The sequence below is a fragment of the Barbus barbus genome (assembly GCF_936440315.1).
Source record: "Barbus barbus genome assembly, chromosome: 10".
NCBI classification, from domain to species: Eukaryota; Metazoa; Chordata; class Actinopteri; order Cypriniformes; family Cyprinidae; genus Barbus; species Barbus barbus.
This window is the reverse complement of record NC_136738.1, coordinates 5173069-5193132: the sequence shown is the minus strand read 5'-3', so window position 1 is coordinate 5193132 and position 20064 is coordinate 5173069. Positions and strand designations below refer to the sequence as shown.

General features: G+C 36.7%; 1 protein-coding gene across 1 annotated transcript; it reads left to right on the top strand.

The window, feature by feature from the left end:
* Positions 1–5991: 5991 nt before the first annotated feature.
* On the top strand, positions 5992–18341 carry LOC306875852 (putative G-protein coupled receptor 156). The gene is made up of 10 exons (XM_079426601.1): positions 5992–6179; positions 11911–12064; positions 12317–12444; positions 12536–12671; positions 13659–13769; positions 13864–13989; positions 14313–14408; positions 14490–14726; positions 15203–15364; positions 16683–18341. Exons 2-10 carry the CDS (start codon positions 11948–11950, stop codon positions 17988–17990), a joined length of 2421 nt encoding a protein of 806 aa, XP_079282727.1. The 5' UTR covers positions 5992–6179; positions 11911–11947; the 3' UTR covers positions 17991–18341.
* The last annotated feature ends 1723 nt before the right edge of the window (positions 18342–20064 follow it).

The following is a 20064-nucleotide window of genomic DNA, read 5'->3' as shown; positions in this document are numbered from 1 at the left end:
TTGCATTCAAGGTATCATTGAAATTTAAATGTGTTTTAGTTGGCAAGATTGATTCCCCTCAGAATCCATTAGCCAGACACTTGTCAGTTCAGACGGTCAGGGAGAGATTCAGCGTTTGGCCAGTGAACATACAGGACTGGGTTCCTGCATTTGCATATGAAAGCCATCTCATCACTGCTACTGAATACAGAGGGGCTTTCTTTTCACCTTCCAAATACAAAGTTTTATTCTATACAGGACACTCTTTCTTTGAAGGAGAAAGACCTGGTAACACAAATTGATGCCACTCTTTTTTCACTTTATTTGGTCCTGCTTTCACTCTCTGTGAGGATTGTCTAATCCTTGATGGGTTTTGAGGGACAGATGTGTTATTTGTCCTGCAGTTTGTTTGACCACTTTTTAAACGCTTGTTAGGAGCTCAAAGCCCCATGGAACCCTACTGACAGCACATTGAAAATGTCTTTCCTCACTTCACTGCACCTCAATATATATCGTTGTAAGTTCTGAGCTGTCGCTTTCTCACAGCATGCACATTTGCTTAATGCTAAAGTTTGTTAAATGGTTATTTTCATATCTTTTATCTCTTCTCTAGTATCTGTTACCTTGAGAGCAAACAATTCATGTTCATAGTAGAGCTCAGAAAAGCCTCTAAATGTCATGCTACAAGTTTAGAGAACAAAATATTAGCTAGAACAGGGGTCCCTGAACTTTTTATAATCATATATATTTTAAGACGTATGATCAATCTTAATACCTACCAAAAGTTATAGGTATTAAGATTGATCATACTTTTGGGAACTTCATTGCATTATGACCATAGAATGTGGGAAGTCGTGGTCTAATCTGAGTCTAGAGAGTCGGACTCGTAATCCAAAGGTTGCGGGTTCGAGTCTCAGGCCGGCAGGGATTGTAGGTGGGGGGAGTGAATGTCCAGCGCTCTCTTCACCCTCAATACCACGACTGAGGTGCCCTTGAGCAAGCCACTGAACCCCCAAGTGCTCCCTGGGTGCCGCAGCATAAATGGCTGCCCACTGCTCCGGGTGTGTGTTCACGGTGTGTGTGTGTTCACTGCTGTGTGTGTGTTCACTGCTGTGTGTGTGTTCACTGCTGTGTGTTTGCACGTTGGATGGGTTAAATGCAGAGCACGAATTCCGAGTATGGGTCACCATAGTTGGCAGTATGTCACTTCACTTCACTAGAATATATTATTATTTCTTGCCGTTTTGATTTTATATCTTAAGATATTTAGTTAACGTCTCGCAATTTTAGGTTCTGAGTTTATACCTTGTAATTTGGATTTTCATTCTCAGAATTATATACCAATTCTCTCAATTCTGACTTTTCATTTTCACAGAATTGTGACTTTACAGGTGTATCTCAAAAAATTTGAATATGATAAAAAAGTTAATTTATTTCAAAAAGTGAAACTATCATATATTATAGATTCATTACATGTAAAGTAAAACACTTGAAAAGTTGTTTTGTTTTAATTTTGATGATTAGATCTTACAGCTCATGAAAGTCAAAAATCCAGTATTTCAAAATATTAGAATATTTCCTAAGATCATCCAAAAAAAGATTTGCAACACAGAAAAGTTCAAGTTGTTTAAAGTATGTTCATTTATGCACTCAATACTTGGTCAGGGCTCCTTTAGCACAAATTCCAGCATCAGTGAGCAATCAGCCTGTGGCACTGCTGAGGCACTTGTGAGCCTTTGGCTCATCTGTATTGTTTGATTGGCTGTTTCTCATCTTTCTCTTGAAAATATCCCATAGATTCCATATGTGGTTCAGGTCAGGCATGTTGGCTGGCCAATCAAGCCCAGTAATGCCATGGTCAGCAAACCACTTGGACGTGGTTTTGGCACTGTGGGAAAGTGCTAAAGTCCTGCTAGAAAAGGAAATCAGCATCTCCATAAAGCTTGACAGCAGATGGAAGCATAAAGTGCTCCAAAATCTCCTGGTAGACGGCTGCATTGACTTTGGACTTGATAAAACACAATAGACCAACACCAGCAGATGTCACGGCACCCAAAATCATTGCTGAAAATTTCACACTGGACTTCAAGCAGCTTGGATTCTGTGCCTCTCCAGTCTTCCTCCAGACTCCAGACATTGATTTCCAAATGAAATGCAAAATTTACTTTTATCTGAAAAGAAGACTTTGGACCACTGAGCAACAGTCCAGGGGGCATATTACAGAAAGTTTCTTATCTTAGGTCTTAACTTAAGATGTGATGTGTTAAATTAGGATTTTTCGCAAATTCGTATTACAGAAGCAAATCTTAACTTAATTTGGGATTCTTATCCTATCTTACAAAATAGTATCTTATCTCTAGTTAGGAAATCTTAAATGGCATTATCAAGCTCGGCAATCCACTCCCAGGTCTGTTACCAAGCAACCAACACTGCCCGAGCTGCTGATGAGGTAAACAAAATAATAGAAGCTACTTCACTTTGAAAATCGCCTTTTGCAAAAAATAAAACGTAAGGCATTAGTCACTTGCACTACAAGCAGCAATGCTCCATGATGCTTTTGTTGGTCTCTGTAATGGTGGTTGCAGTTCCTGTGCTAACTGTAATATCATGCGCAGCAGTCTGTGATTACTTATAAGTGTTTTGTCATCAAAATGTAACACATCTTCAAGGTCCTCCAATAGTCTTTCTACCATTAAACATCTCCGTTCTTATTAATAATTAATAATAATTATTAATAAATGTAATGCCATTGTTGGACAGTGCAACTGTAAGTGGTTTTTCCGTTAGCTTTCAAATGATTTTGAAGTTAGGACAGCTGTAAGCTCTAATCATCAAATTAAAACGAAAACTTTTTAAATGTTTTACTTTACATGCAATGAATCTAAAATATATGAAAGCTTCACTTTTTGAAATAAGTTAAAAGAAAAAATGAACTTTTTCACTATATTCAAATTTTTTTAGATGCACCTGTATGTCTTGCAATTTGGATTTACTTTCTCAGAATCACAAGTTTATAACAATTCTGACTATTTCTCACAATTTCAAGTTTATATCTGAGTTTACATTTTTGCTATTTGTACTTTTTTCTCTGAATTTGTACTTTGTCTCTTAAAGATTAATATCTGTTTTAAGGGGCATCTAATTATGTGGATGAAAGGATCTGTCTATGTTTTTTTAAAATTGCTCCTCTAGCCCTTTATTTTATTTTATTCTTTTTTATTTCACTGTCCTTCATCTCGCATTTAAATGCATGGCTGTTTGTGGTACTTTTTTATTTTGTTCTTGAACTGTCCCTCTAAACTGTAATCAATGTACTGTTTACAACATTCATGTGATTATTCTATGCCAGAGTTCTGAGGGCAGTAAATAAAGGGTATCAGATCAAAGGTGTAAAAAAAAACAAAAAAACACGCACAACACACTGAACACTCCATATACTGTATGTGTGTAGTAGCTACCTGACCACAGGAATGTGCAAGCTGACAGCTGTGTGGGTGTTTGAGGTTTTGTCTTCCCATCATGAGGAATACTGTATCTGAGGAAAGATCAACTAAACCTTCACTCTATAATTATATAATTCAGAATCTTCCTCATACCAATTCGTACTTAAAAACAAGTCCTGTGAAATTGAAAAATGTTTGCGGCTGATTTAAAAACAGAAAACATGAGAAAATATTGTATGTGTAAAGTTAATTAAACAATGGCTGGGGATGAGTTAGTAGTTGCACACAGCGTGTGTGCATGTACCTGTATAGCTGCAATTACTTGCAACTTGAGATGCATGAAAGACGCCAGGATGAAATTGAAGCATTCCCATTTAAATGGTTGTAAGTTGAGAGCTGTGAACAAAGTTTAGCGTTGTGCAATGTCCAGCGCTCACTCTACAGAGAATGTGGCTGTTGTCAAGTACACATGACAGATCCTTATTCTGCAATAACACTCTTTAAACATGTCTGGAATATGAGCCACATTCACACAGCAGCACATGAGCATCCATAACCTGTCATTCTGGGCAGGACTGCCTGCCACAGGAGGTGAGTAATAACTGTGCCATGAGTATGGGTGGGTGAAACGAGGAACTGTGTTCTTAGGATTATTCTGTGGTTTTTTCCATTACAATATTGACCTTTTATGACTTACCAAGGTGAGTGTTGTCATCATGTGTACAGTCACCAGTGATTTCTTTGTGTATGCAAGTTACATCTTGAAATCCAGCTCAGGTTATAAAGATAATTGCAGTGCTGTGTAATGACATTTGACCGGGTCAAGTAGAATCATATTTTATAATATATAAAGTAACTTTCACAGACGGAGATATCAAACATAAACTGCAATTAGGTCAATGTGAAGCTTTATGGTTTCACACATTTTCAAGAAAAACAAAAACAGTGAGGAATGCAGTGTTAGATAGGCTATAGGTTCCTAGATTTTCCATGACTGTGGGAATCATGTAAATGCATGTTTTTCTGAAGAAAATCTTGAAAGTGATAATGTGGCTTGTAACTTTGTATGCTGTTTTATAGCGCAAAGTCTTGCTAAATTTGTGCAGCCATTATTGGCCATATGCTGTTGTTATTTGGCATATTGGTTGTACACCATCTCCTCTTTCTTTACCCCGTAACTGAGTAGCCATCTACTGTTGCCGCATGCAGATGAAACATTTAGCAGGTCTTTGCAACATGAAACTGCCCTGGAAGCCCTGCATCTGCCCTGAGGTTAACCAGGTTCAGACTTAACAGTTCGAGAACCTCCAGTAGTAGGAAAGAGATGAGGAGATATAACAATCTTTAAACCATTTAATATCTGATGCCAACCTGCACATCAAGAATTCAAATTCTACCCCATAATTATTTAAACCATATTTTTCACAAAGTCTACCCCCCCCCAGATCCATTTCCTTAATATAATTGGATTGCAAATTAAGTTTAAATTAATATTATTATATATAAGAGGTACAGTTTAAATACTGTGCCCAATTTCATATTGTTTTTAAATGTTTTAACCTTATTTCAGGTTATGAATGTGATTGTGTATGAGTCCGACAGCGACACCTGCTGGTGAACATCACAACTGACGCTGACAGAGATATAGGCAACAACGTTTTACATTTAAAAAATAACAATATTTAATCATGATTAAAAAAAAAAATATATATATATATATATAACAGACAAATGCATTGCACGTGATATTTGGCAGCAAAACTGGCTCGTGGAATATGATAACGGAATTAAAAGGACTATTTTATACTGTAGCCTACTGTAGTTTGACTAAATAAACAAAAAGCACCCAACTTTCTTTTTTTTCTCTCCTTTCCAAGGAAAAGCTAACCGCATGACTAGACTTACTCAATAAGAACCTGTGAAGTTTTAATAACCTCCTATGGTTCTGATTGCGCATTGAGTTTCTATTATTTGCGCGCTTGGAGCGAGATGGCGTCACCAACTCAAAGAGCCCTGAAATCATCAGTCTGCTATGTAAAAAAAAAATAATAATATTAATAATAACAAAATAAGTCTGCTTTGTTACCACGCATGCGCTCACTACTGCGTAATGGAGCAGGTGTGATAAACAGGAGTGTATTTCTTTCCACTGAAGTATATTATGATATTTTTTTGTTTTTATAATTACTCCCATGCAGTCCACCCTGTCCCGTGAGACCTCTCAGTTAAATCAACTAACACATGTTATGAGAAGTCAGACAAACAAAGGACTCTGCAGCTGCTATCTTCTTTTAAGCTGGATAAACTGCAGAAATGTATTAACATTGCAGTCTTTTCAAATAATAATAAAAAAATAGCCCAGTAACAAAACCAGTGCCATTTTAATGTCAAAAATAAGTATTCATTAGAATACACCTATTCCAAAGTGATAGTAATTAGGCACAGCATAGCGTATAACCTATCCAATTTTTATAGTGCACTTCCAAAATGAGTTTTTCTGTGTCTGTGTCTCCCTCCCTCACAGCCTCCTCCTCTTTCTGTGTCTGTGACTCAGTCCGCTCTCACTCTCAGTGTTTCTGGAGATCATTCACTGTAAGCTGTTCATCATGGAACAGACTCTAAAACTACAGACTTAGCCTTCGGATCACCCCTGGCTACTTTTACCGCTGTGATGTCGTTTGTGGTATTCGGGACGTTTTGTATCGGATCGCTCGGGGATGTCGGGACAGGAGCACCTTTCATTCCTACGGATCACAGGTGTGCTCGATCTGTTTTCCTATAAGGCAATTTCATGTTGCAAATGCTGCACAAAATTAACAGGAAATTATTTAACGCAAAAATAATGTACATACGACATAGTAGGTGATTTATATAGAATAATTTGAATTGAATGATAATTATTATTGAATGAAAATAAATGTTATTATTGAAGTGATTCTATTATTAGGGCCTAGCCTACTGATTAATATTAGTAGCCTATTTTATTATTTTTATTTAGTTGTGTTTTTGTACGTTCCACGTACGTGTAAATTTAAGTTTGCTTATAAAACGAACGCAGTTAATATTAATAGAGAGTGAGGGGGGATTGTTCATATTTGATCCTCAAACACACTAGCTGTGCTTTTCTGCAGTCATCATGTCTCATTCACTTCTCTAAGTCTGTACTTTATTTCAGAGCATGAGACAAAAAATGTGTTAAACAGTAGCCTAGTTATTTACTTATAAATCCTAGGCCTACTGTGATGACTAAATAAACGAGAATCATCATTTATCTCAAGCATACAGTGTTTAATCCTTCATGAGAGATAAGTGTGCTTCAAAGTTGAATAAGACACACCCAGAAGAGTGTTTTCTCTAAGACAGCAATACAGGATCCATGTGTAGCTTGTGTTGAAGAACTCCTTGTGCTAGTTATCCTGTCTTAACTGACCAGTCGTGAGCTAGTTATAGGCCAGCTCTGCTCTGTCTGTACACCATCTCCCCATTCTGCACTGAAGAGTGAAAAATGATCGGAAATGCCTCTCTGTGCCGGTCGTGCCTGCAGGAAACTGTAAACTACAGATCTATATTGGGACAGATGACAATACAAGTTTAGGAAGGAACTGCAGGAATTTCCAAACCACCCTGAAAAGAGATGTCGCATGAATCTGATAGCGTAATGCATGCATGTTAAAAACCAATCTAGTGTTAAAAAAACTAAAAAAAGTGGATTTAATGGGAACGCCAGATTTTGTTTGGCTGGTGCCTTTGCCGAAGGAATTAAAGTTTTATAACGTCAGCTGACTTTTTAAGGCATAGCCTTTCCAAAGTCATTGACATAAAGTTTTAGCTCAGAAGCTGAACTTACGCTTTGATGATCCTAATCACCTAAAGACACAATCTAAAGCGTCAGGAAACGGCACTGTAAATATGCTTTGACAGGCAGCCTGAAAACATGCTTCATTTGGTAACATTAAATTAACTGCTTTTATTCAAGTTAAAATAATTTGATTTAATATGGCTACATCAACATTAATTACACCAATAACAATCATTTTAAGGGTTATATCAGATAAAACTGCACAGTTTCAGATTAATAAGTAAGTCTATGTATGAAATGTATCAAATTAACAAAAAAATATTGCTGCTAATTGAAAAAAAACGTTAAATAAAAACGATTTTAATCACTTATACCTCAACAAACAAATTAGTTAATGCATTTGTACATCAGATTTCTTAATTTATGTTGCTGATATCAAGAATCCAGAGATGTTTGTAAAGCTCATGCAATAAGACAATAAGTGTCAAATCAATTAATCGTTTATAAGACTTATTATCACTACAGGCCCGTAGTGGAGCTATAAATTAACTAGGATTTTAAGTCTTAGTGATAAATTATAATTATAATGCTATTTTTTGTAAATTACAGTACCTGTAAAGAGGAAAACACACTAAAGTTCCTGAACATTTCATATGTGATTTTTTTTTTCTCTCTCGTTTTTTTCATATTCGTCATCCTTTCCTATCAAAATGCTTGCTACCGATGCAAAAACGCAGAAAATCAAAACTGGTCCGAATTTTTTTTTATGACAGATGAACGTTTCGGAGGCAGAGTGTCAACGTTATTGACACAACATGAGGTCATATTTATTTTTTAACATGCGAAAATGTCAGATGAGAATTTCAGACTCAGTGTGCAAAGACCTTTATAGTAAAACTGAATTAACTACTAGAATTTCCAAATATATATTTTCTAAAGTCTAATAGCCTATATTTTCAGCTAAGTCCATGTCAATAATACTTGATTATTTTTATTAAATATTTAACGATTAGATATCTAATTGTAGAAGTGTGAATGACAGCTTGATAATAAATTTGCTCCACAGTTTAGGCTGTTCTTCTGTCTCACAGACAGATGTGATAAACTTGGTGTGATATTACATCCATGACAAGACAAGTAGATGGCAAATGAAATTTATGATATGTTGACATCATAGATGGGGGAAGTTTATATTTCTCCATATAAATCAGTGCACGCTGCCTCTATTAAACAGCAGCTAGGTTGAGGCTCAGTCTGTGACTCATCTTGACTCATTAGTTCAAGTCTGCAAAGTCACAACTTAGCATTTGTAAGAATTCTTTCCTCTTGGACTCAGTCTCACATATCTTCTGAGACTAGCCTAGACCTGCATCACATGTTAAATTAAACATGTAGTTGCCTGACAGATGCCTCCTTACTAAAATACACAGCTGTAACAAACCAACGTTACAGCTCTTGTATCCAAAATTGCGTGTTGGCTATATGCTAGTTTGCATATCATAGGTTTGCATCAGTATATGAAAGTGATGAGTGTTGAGCGACTCTTGGATGACTAATTTTTCTCTTTTAAAAGTTATACTTGACGTGTTAACTTTCTGAGTCCCGCAGTGTTACAGCACTGCGTTTGTATCAGTCTGCTTCCTGAGACGTTTGTTTGTTAGTAACTGTGTGTCTGTGAGGCGCTTGTATTTATGTCTGTGCCTCAGGCTCTTGGAGCTGTGCAACCCCCTGAACAGACAGTCTCAATCACTCTCTGATAGACTCACAGAGCTCATTTAGTCACTCTGAAGCTTAGTCACACTTTCAAGCGAGGCTTCAGGTCAGACTTTAAACATACTGACACAAATACAATCTCTCAGATTCATAAACAAATGAGCTAGTATAAAACGGCGCTTTCTGACTAGATAGACTTTGAGATAGTGAAAGGTACGAGATCCACACTTTAATAAATGATTTTTAAAATCAACATCAGCATTTTAAATTAAAAGTTAAAAGTAAAACGTGTATACCTTAGGTTCTGTAAACTGTCACTATGTATTTTCACCATTTTAAACACCTTTTACCTTATAGTTTATTTTAGTGTGACGAATTATGTTTTAACATTTGAATTTCAGATATGCAATATATACTGTATGATTCAAACGTTTGGGGTCAGTAAGGTTTTCTTAAACAGAGTGTCTATTTACACTAAGTGCAAATAGCCCGCCTTGTTGGCAGAGGCTATTTAAACTAACTCCACCCACCAACGTGTGATTGGGTTAGTCAAGCCTGCTAAAGACGGCCCACTATTATAAGCTCCAGTGGCACAGATGGTAAAATGTATGTCATACTCATTTTGACACAATCGACCTGTGTTCGGATCCACCTTTTGGCGAACATTTTTTCTCCATTTTAAAATTTCAAATCACATCAGAAAAGCTTTTATTTTAAATAAAAATAATAAAAGTATTTCAATAAAAGTATAATTAGCAGAAAATCCTGCTATTTTAACATAGTGTAAATAGAATCCATCGCTATTTGCACTTAGTGTAAATATCCTCTGCCTTTTTTAAATGTTTTGAAAGAAGTCTTACTGAGGCTGCATGTTTCTGACTAAAAATACAGTAAAAACTGTAATATTGTGAAAAATTCTTACAATGTAAAATAACTGTTTTCTGTTTTTTTCTGTTTCCTGTGATGCAAAGCTGAATTTTCTGCATCGTTACCAGTCTTCAGTGTCACATGATCCTTCAGAAATCATTCTAATGTAATGACTTGCTACTGAAGAAAAAAAAATATTATTATTATCATTATTATGTTGAAAACAATAGTGCTGTTTAATGTTTTTGTGGGAATCCTTTTTTAATAAGTAAAAAGTTTTAAAAGAAACAGCATTTATTTGAAATTGAAATATTTTGTAACATTTAAATGTCCTATTGTTATTTTTATTCAATTTAGTGTGCCTTACTGAATAGAAGGATAAATAAATAAAGTTAGTTAGTTAGTTACCGGCCCCAAACCTTTGTCTCATAGAGGATAAATATAAATGAAGAAGAATAGTTGTGTCCACAGCAAGGATGTGTCAACTTCCCAAAAGAATTTCATGTGAATTACCCATCATGCCCTGCTTATAAACATATACTTTCAGTAAGACACATCCACATTTAAAACATTTCAAAAGCAGGCTTGAAAAATATCAGCATAAATACAATAACAGGTGAGCACCGCATTGAAAATCAGCTGCATAATACACGCTGTACTGCTCATATTTACATGCGTCAAACAGGCCGGCACATGGGACGTGTTGCTGTAGACATTCAAACACATCAGACTTTGTGAAGATCACAGCACACAGGTAATGCGGTTTGCCCTTTCAGGCTCATACATGCGGCTATTTTGCTGATGTGACGCACAGTGCTGCATTGTGAGGGGTAATCTGTGCATTCATGTGGGATTTACTGTCTTCCTTGCAGCTCTTTACACTTTGTGTTGTGGAGGCAAGCCTGAGCTTTTCCCTCCTTTTCTCATTATGGACTGAGGATCAACATGATTACAGTTTTTAAACATCAGAGGTATAATTATGTAATGAAGAGGAGAATGAGCCTGTACTTTTTATGTTCTAATGTCAACCGTCATGCAGGAAGGACGTCTGTCACTGTGCCTGGTTTACTGATCTCTTATGTTCTGTTTGAGTCTGAGAAAAGGCCATTTGATATGTCAAAAATGTGCTCAGAACTGAATCTAGGCAAAAAAAATCAACTTGAATAACATGCTTTAAATGTCCTCTTTGGAAAAATGCCATACAGCTTCTTTTTGGGAACTTAAGAAGAGATGCCTGGTATTAAAATATGATTAAACATAAGAAATATCAACAGTATTTTCTCATATGTCTACACATTGTGGAGTTTTTCTAGATTTGTCAAATAATTCCAAACTTTGGAAGGACTGACTAAATATTTGTCAAATCTATATACTAAATATTTATACTTTGTGTTTCAGCAAAGTGTAAAAGCTTCAGTAATGTCTGCCAAATTAAATTTGTATTTGGTTGTAGAACAAATAAAAGAAAATCTGGAGGTGAACTGTAGAATTACTGTTATTATTATCATAAGTCAGTCTTATTATTACATGAGGGTTGCGTCTGTGCCTTTCATCTTCATCTAAAAAAAGTCAATCAAACAAATAGAAAAAAGTAGTAACAGTCATAAATTACCACAGATTATTTCATATTATGTTTACAGTCTTATAAAGACAGATTGCCAAAACAGGCTGAACTGAGAGTAACTCTATTTTATTCTTACTGTATTACAGACTGAAGACAGCGCCACCATGTGTTCAGTCTTCTACAGTGTACTTAAAATTGATCTTATAATGCGTACTATAATATATTTTCTTAAAGTATTTTCAAATATACTGTAGTATGTTTTATAACATATTTAAAAATGGGGATTTTAGAAAAATGCAGTGTGCCATTCACAGTAAGCACAGAATGGCACATTTGACCAATCAGAATCAAGTATTCCACATCACTGTGTTACCAACCATTGTGTTTGACACTTATGACTAGACAATACTGAGTGTTTAATGTATTTTTCAAATATATCTGAACTTTTTTCCTGTATTTGTAGTGATAGAATATTAAAGGCCACTGCTATGTTGGACAAGATCAGTGACGTGTTTGTTGAACAGTTGTCTGTTTTCTGTCTTTAGGATGTGTGTATGAGTTGAGATAGAGCTCAGGCCAGTGATGGAGGCAGGACTGAACTGCAGCTCTCACTGTGAGTCTGGTGTCTGCTTCATCTACCCCGGAGTGAACATCCAGCAGGGCTGGGACGTCCTGCAGAGACTGTGTGCGCTCGCAGCGGTACATTCACACACTCACCCCCGTCCACCTCCGTATACGCTCAGAGACAGTCACAATTACATTCACAAACAGTGGGAATATTATATAATATATATATAATATTATTATGGGAATATTTCACAATATTACTGTCATTACTGTATTTTTTATTTTAAAAAATGCAGCCTTGGTGAGCATAAGAACCTTGAAAGGACATTAAAAACAAACAGTAGTGTATACATTCATTATATTTTGCTGTTTGTCTGTGTCTAGAGGGGTGTGGATGTACAGAGTCGATCGCTGTCTCCTGCTCTTCGTGCTGTAGTCTGGACGCTGCTCTGTTTTGGGATTCTGCTGGCGCTCTTCTTTCTCATTTTCACACTGCGCTTCAAAAACAACAGGTTCACAATCTTTGGATCTCAAACATGACTTAGGACTCATTTATCGAGTATAGCCGCCAACATGAATTTTGAATATGTACCTCTGACACAGGATAGTGAAGATGTCCAGTCCCAATCTGAATGTGTTGACTCTGTGTGGCAGTGTACTCACATACAGCAGCGGCTTCTTATTCGCCGTTGAGGAGAGAGCACTGCTGTCAGGAGCAGGATCAAGAGCTGTCTTACAGGTACACACACACACACACACACAGTTATTTAGGTAGTCTGATGGAGCTGACATTCAAAAACTAGGACCCTCTTCTCTATGTACCTGCCTATATGTAAGGGTAACTAAAGCAGTCCAATAAATCACACAGCTGGGTTATTGCTCTGAATTGCTAAATGGCTGTTTACAGTTTACAACACCATAACCCTGCTTTACTTTCCAAACATGTTTAACAGAATTCTTGTTTACTTTAAGATGTAAGGCTTCTTAAACCATACATCTGTGATTGATTACATACCTGTTGTTTCTGCTAGAAATGTCTCTGGATTTAGTTATTTGAATGTTGTGTATATCTGCATGTGAATGTGTTGCTGTTTTATATGGATTAGCAGTGGTATAAAAAAAGGGTAAAAAAAAGTTTTTTTTATAATTTCATAATTTGTTCTATTTTTCCCTTACAAAAAGAAAAGTTACACACACACACACACACACAAACATATATATAGGTTTATTCAGCAAGGACACATTAAACTGCACATAAAACATTTATGTTACAAAATATTTTTTTAATTCATCAAATAATCCTGAAAAACTGTAGCACCATTTCTGCAAAGAATATTAGGCAGCACAAATGTTTTCAAGTCCGATAATAATAATAATTCTTAAGCATTAGGCCTAAATCAGCATATAAGAATGATTTCTGAAGGATCATGTGACACTGAAGAACAATTCAGCTTTACATCACAGGAATAAATGACATATTACAATATATTCAAATAGAAAACATTTATTTTAAACTGTAATAATATTTTACAATATTATTGTATTATTTAGAATGGTAGTGTATTTTGTAATTTACTTATTTTTCCCATCACAAAAAAATTAAATAAATTTGCATTAATCCGGAAATTACACAGCCATATTATATGTTTTGATTTGTATAGTTAAAAGCTGTTCTTGTGTTTAATGGTGTGCATCATTTTCTGTACCATCTCAATCTCCATCCCAGGCGCGGATGTGGACACTGTGTATCGGCAGCTCTCTGGTGTTTGGCCCCATTCTTGGGAAAACATGGCGGCTTTACAGAGTGTTCACTCAGCGTGTGCCCGACAAGAGAGTGGTGAGCTGTAATATATGTTTGTGCATGAACAGGCTATGAATCATTGCTTGATATCACTGGGTTCACCATAGTACTTTGTTTGCTTGTGTTTCAGATTATTAGAGACATCCAGCTGATGGGTTTGGTTGCTCTGCTGGTCCTAGTGGATGTTGTTGTTCTAGCAGCCTGGGGTCTGACGGATCCGATCAAGTGCTCTCGCTCTATCAGTGCTATGGTGAAGGTACACCCACTTTCTGTAGAATTTTCACATATATCAGTCATGCTCAAAAATTGACAAAATAATTCACCACTATAGAAGTAGTCCATTGTGTGCTGAATTTCAAGCCTTCTCTATCACTATGTGATTGTTCTGTGTGAGGAAAAGAGCCTAATTTACTCATAATCTATTTGCATTCTTAAAACAGGGAAGTCATACTTCATTTTTGAAGCTTCACAGCCATTGTTTCTATATAGGGGGATATAAAGAGCCATTAAAAGGATGACTGATGCAAGCTCAAATCATTTATGGCATGTGAAGTATTTTGTGTTTCTTTTTTTTGTCAGGTTGTAGAGCGGGATGCGTCCCACTCTCTGTCCCAGTTGGACTCCTGTTCTTCTCTCTACTCGGACCTGTGGGTAATCCTGATCTCTGTGCTTAAGGTAAAATTCAGCTTGGCCTTCATAGGAATGAATTACATTACAGTTTATATGCTCACACTAACTCTCTTTGCTCTTTTGCAGGGCAGCCTCCTCCTGTACGGCACATATCTTGCCGGCCTGACAAGCAATGTGAGCTTACCTCCAGTAAACCAGTCTATGACCATCATAGGTGCTGTCTGCCTGGTCACCATGTCGAGCGCTGTGGCCGTACCCGTCTCTCTTTACCTATATGCCTGGCCCAATGTGGTCTACAGTGTAGTGTCTGGAGCCATCTTCATCTGCACAATGGCCATTAACTGTCTACTGTTTGTCCCTCAAGTACGTCCCGGTAAATTCACTGCCAATGTCTTGTGATTTGCAGTCAAACTCTGAGTCAGTCTTTGTTTCTGGAGTTTCTAAATTAATCAAGAGGCATATGTTGAGGCACAACCGATCGATAAATCTACAACAGGAGAGGCAGAAGCAAGTGATGAGTCAGCATCAAACATCAAATGTGTTAACACAGTGTGTCCTGTAGGTTTGGAGAGGACACTGCTAATGTCGGCTCTTTATGACTGTGTGGTTTTTTGGGTAATATTACACCAGTTCACTGTGGATCGATCAGAACCAAAGAGCCTGTGTGTGGTTAAGATAAAAAGGCTGGCAAAAAGGGGAAACATTTGCTCAATGAGACCTGATAATGCTAATAATTAAATCAATCAGTAATTGAATACTCAATAGAAACACTCGATAATGTATATAATTTAATACTCTTGCTGTACCTTCATCTTCATAATTATTATTCTTCCCTCTAGCTGACCCAGTGGAGACAGTTTGAAGAGGAGACAAATTCTCACCCCAGTCAAATGGCCAAATACTTCAGTAGTCCCAGCAAGACCACACACTCCATGTACAGCGAGGATGAGATCTATTATCTACTTGGAGAAAACGACTCCATGAAAAGACTCATCAATGAGGTAACGATAATTATTACATCTTCCTTATTCAAAGCAAAGCTTTTCACTTCACTTTTGCCTTCAAAATTTAGTTCACTTCCAGAATAAAAAATTCCTGATAATTTACTCACCCCCTTGTCATCTAAGATATTGATGTCTGTCTTTCTTCAGTCGAAAGAAATCAAGGTTTTTGAGGAAAACCTTAAAGGATTTTTCTCCATATAGTGGACTTCAGTGGGAGCCAATGGGTTTAAGGTCCAAATTGCAGTTTCAACTTCAAAGGGCTCTACGTGATCCCAGCATGAGGAATAAGGGGCTTATGTAGTGAAACGATTGGTCACTTTCTAAAAAAAAAAATTAAATAAAAAGTAACTTATTTATCCACAAATGCTCATCTTGCACTACCGCTGCGATGCGCATCCATGACTTAACGGATTACGTAGTTCAGCATTTGTGGTTAAAAAGATATAATTTGTCCTTTGTTTTTTTGTTTTGTTTTACAAAACGACCAATCATTTCACTAGATAAGAATCTTATTCCTCAGCTGGGATCATGCAGAGCCCTTTGAAGCTGCTCTGAAACTGCAATTTGAACCTTCAACCTGTTGGTCCCCATTGAAGTTCACTATATGGAGAAAAATCCAGGAATGTTTTTCTCAAAAACTTTAATTTATATTCTACTGAAGAAAGAAAGACATGAATATATTGATGACATGGGGCTGATAGTTTTTTATTCTGGAAGCGAACTAATCCTTTATGTATTTTGAATACAAAATATTGTGTGTATTAATATGACACATAATTGCTAGACTATTTGAAAGGTAGGTGGGTAGAGCCAGACAGACAGATAGATAGATAGATAGATAGATAGATAGATAGATAGATAGATAGATAGATAGATAGATAGATAGATAGATAGATAGATAGATAGATAGATAGATAGATAGATAGATAGATAGATAGATAGATAGATAGATACATTTTCAAAGGAAGTTTTTGAAGCCAACATGAAATCTCATTCAAATCTCTGAGTTCATTTGATTACGCTGCTCTGAGTAAAGCGATGGAACTAGTTTTGTCCACACTGCGATTACTGGTTTGTGTGAGCGAGTGATAATGAATTCCAGCATTGGGTGTGGACAGCAGTGTGTTTTGCGTCACTACCCCACGAGTGAGGCTGGATCCTTTGTTTTACATTTCCTCAAGGCAATGCTTTGTGATCTCACATCCTGTAAAATTGGCACCTAAACCATACACCTACTTAGTCATTCTAGATAATGACCGATATTAGGGCGATGAGGTTTTAAACTATTTTTCCCATGTGTCCTCCATATTTGCAGAAGAATGCTGTTATTGATAGTCTACAGGAGCAAGTGAACAATGCCAAGGACAAGCTGCTCAAACTGATGACTGCTAGCCACCCCTTGGACGAAGGAGAAATGGACCCCTCCAACACAAACCTCAACTCCACCTCCACCCAAGCCACAGTTGTATCTCCTGATTCTCCAACACTAATGAAATACTCAGAAGTTGCTCCCACCAGAGTTCTCTCTCCACCTCCCTATGTACCTCCTCCACCGCTTCCTGCTCACGCTACCTCACAGCAAACAACCCCTGAAAGTCCAGTAGCTACAGAAGGTCCTCTGTCTTCACCATTACACCTAAGGTATTCACCTTCTCAAGATAACTCTTCCAATGAGGTCTCTCAGGTTGTGAGTCTGAATGAAAGTACAGAAGATGCAGTTCCAACTATGAACAATCTCAGAAACTCAGGTCTTGGAAAAGAGTTTTCGGAGAAGCCACTAGATGTGCCTTCCGATCAGGACAATAGAGCCCAGGGTTCCTCTCCACTAGGTCCCACTCGATGTAGTTCACCTCAGGTTGAGTCTGCAGTGCCATCAGCCACTGTTGAGCTTCCTGCTATGTCACCAACAGGACGACTGGGTTTTGTAACCAATGAGCAGCTGGTGGAGATCTTGCAGGATCTGAGCGTGGATGCCATAAACAGCTCCGTCAAATCACCCGACTGCGTACGAAGCCCGTCCCTCAATCCAGAAGAACTGAGCACGGCTTTTTCTCCTCGATCTCCTCTACAATTCTTCTTCCCCACCATCTCACCCTATCTCATGCGTAAACGCAGACCTCCTTTTTACCCCTCGAGAGGTGGACCTCCCCCTTACTACTTTCCAGGCTCGGTTCCTCCAGGACGCAGGAGGGCATCAGCACCAATGGACCATGAAAAGTTGAGGGACGATGGCTCTCAAAGACCTGACTTTTGGCATGAGGGAAGGAGGAGGAGAAGGGATGAAAAGGCACAGGCTCGACGTGGCTTGGAACATGAAAGTTGGGAATGTTCTTCTCACAAATGCTCCATTACGCCTTTCACTGGACAGGTTCCTCAGCCTGCCTCTGCTGGACTGATAGAGGGGGTGAAACACTCAGAGGAGCCATATGACTACTCAGACTCAGACTCCAGCAGCTCGGAGGACTATTACTACCAGCGGCCCTACTGCGGAGCCTGTCATCACCCCTACGACTCCACAGACAGCCTCACCTCAGGGACCTCTGACAGCGAGGATGAGGACTTCTACCACTCAGCACATCCTGCTGTGAACTTTAAAGTGGATGTTAAACCAACCTTTGTATGAACAGACTGCACATCCCCCAGTTGCATTTGACATGATGCTCTTTTTGTTTTGTTTGGACCTAATTAAATTATTCAGATATAGACTATCTGTAAGGTTTTGTTGTTGTTGTTGTTGTTTTGTTTTTGTTTTTCTTGAAAGAAGTCTCTTATGCTCAGCAGGGCTGCATTAATTTGAAAAATATCTTAAAATTGATTTATCAGAAATACAGTTAAAACCGTAATACTGTAATCAATATATTAGAATGATTTCTGAAGGATCATGTGACACTGAAGACTGGAGTAATGGCTTCTGATAATTCTGCTTTTCCAACACAAGAATAAATTACATTTTAAAATATATTAAAATAGAAAAAAAAAAAATTTAACTGTTCCAAACTTTTGCACTCAAATAGACTTCTTCTATATGTAAAACTTGCATTTAATAAAATTTAATTCGATATTTTTGGTGGTGTCTAAAGTCAAAAATATCCAATAGTATAATAAAGGTCTCAAAATTATTTTAGAAGAATTTAAATGGTATAATTTATTATTATTTCTTAACTAAATCATAAAAATAGGAAAGGATATGACAACTCTGTCAAAGTCAGTATTTATTATTATTATTATTATTATTACTTTTTTATATCAGGTTTTCAGATGTCAAATTGAATTGGAATAATATGTGTAATTTATTTTTAATTTTTATGAAACAAATATGTTTGAAAATTGTGGAGATGTACACATTTCATTTACTTGATGATCACAACAATTTTTAGAGATTTTTAGTCATAAAATTTACATCAGGTAAAGGCAAAACCTAAATGGAACATAATGTACTAGGTCATAAAGAAGTAGTTTGGTGGTCTTGCTTACCTCTCCTCTGATTAACGTAACTAATAAAAATGAGCCATTTGAGTGAGCGGAGAGGGAAAGCGAGCCAATACCAAGACCATCTTTGGTCTTTCCTGTGTCTGTTAAAAAGGGTATTATTATTATACAGTTTCAGGAATATCCATACACTTTTTAATCATTTTAAAAAATATAATTCAAAGTCGTAAGTTATGACTGATTTTTACATTCCTACATTAATTTACTTAGAAACACTGTGCAGCTTAAAAGAGAGATTAGATAAGGAGGAAATATTCCAATCCAAATACTGTCAAAATATAACTAATCAAAATAAAAACAATCAGCTGTGAAGTTAGCTTTTATTGTGTTCTGTATTGCATTTGAATCCTTATTACGTTCCTTGATCATTTAAAGTGGCTCTTGCAGTCCTCTGTTATTCAATAGGCTATCCTAGAAATTCAATATTTCCAAATTATAAATCTTTTTCTTACAATATTAAAATGCTTTATTTTGTGCTACATACAACTTTGGTTTAGTCAGTCTGTTTATAATATTTATTTTTGTCTACTCTTTATGTGTGTGCGTATGTGTTCTGTATTTTTATACACCATAATGTTTTATGTTTATCAAGGCTGTTTTTACCAAGATTCTTATCTAGTTTTAAGCTAATTTAAACTATAAGGAGGAAATGTGACTGAAGAAATTAAGCTGCATCATGTTATTTCTTCAAACAGTGTTTCTGAAACTGAATTATTTTTTGCATATATTGCATTTATGTAAATATTTTAGTGTGTGTGAATGTGTTTATATCTCTGTGTCCCTCTTGTAAACATGTTTTCTCTATGAACCTAAGTTTGTTACTGAATCTCTCTTTGAAAGGAATCAGCATAAACAAATGCATGAACATGATTGCATAAGCATATAAAATACTGAATGTAAGTGATGATATGTGTATATCATTGTTTGTGCATGTGAATAAATGTGTGTACAACAGTATATACATCTGTGCATGTGTGCTAACACATATCCACACTTGCCCAAGGAAGTATTTGCATTAAGGAAAAAAGAAAACCGCAACTTGCATTACTTGCATCACTTGTTGTATTGCAGATGTAAGGCTATTTGTGAAACATCATTGTGAAATGTGCTCAAAGCAGCAAGATCACATCACAGAAAAGAGTGAAAGCAGAAAAGAATCACAGACACTGTTCAACATTCAGGACGTATACAGTATACAGTGCACTGTA

Bases quoted from the DNA above. Each gene is read 5' to 3' on its own strand.
- LOC306875852 (XM_079426601.1), top strand. From the start codon at position 11,948: ATGGAGGCAGGACTGAACTGCAGCTCTCACTGTGAGTCTGGTGTCTGC. The intron at 12,065-12,316 runs GTACATTCACAC...GTCTGTGTCTAG, and splicing joins GACTGTGTGCGCTCGCAGCG to AGGGGTGTGGATGTACAGAG. The intron at 15,365-16,682 runs GTAACGATAATT...CCATATTTGCAG, and splicing joins TGAAAAGACTCATCAATGAG to AAGAATGCTGTTATTGATAG.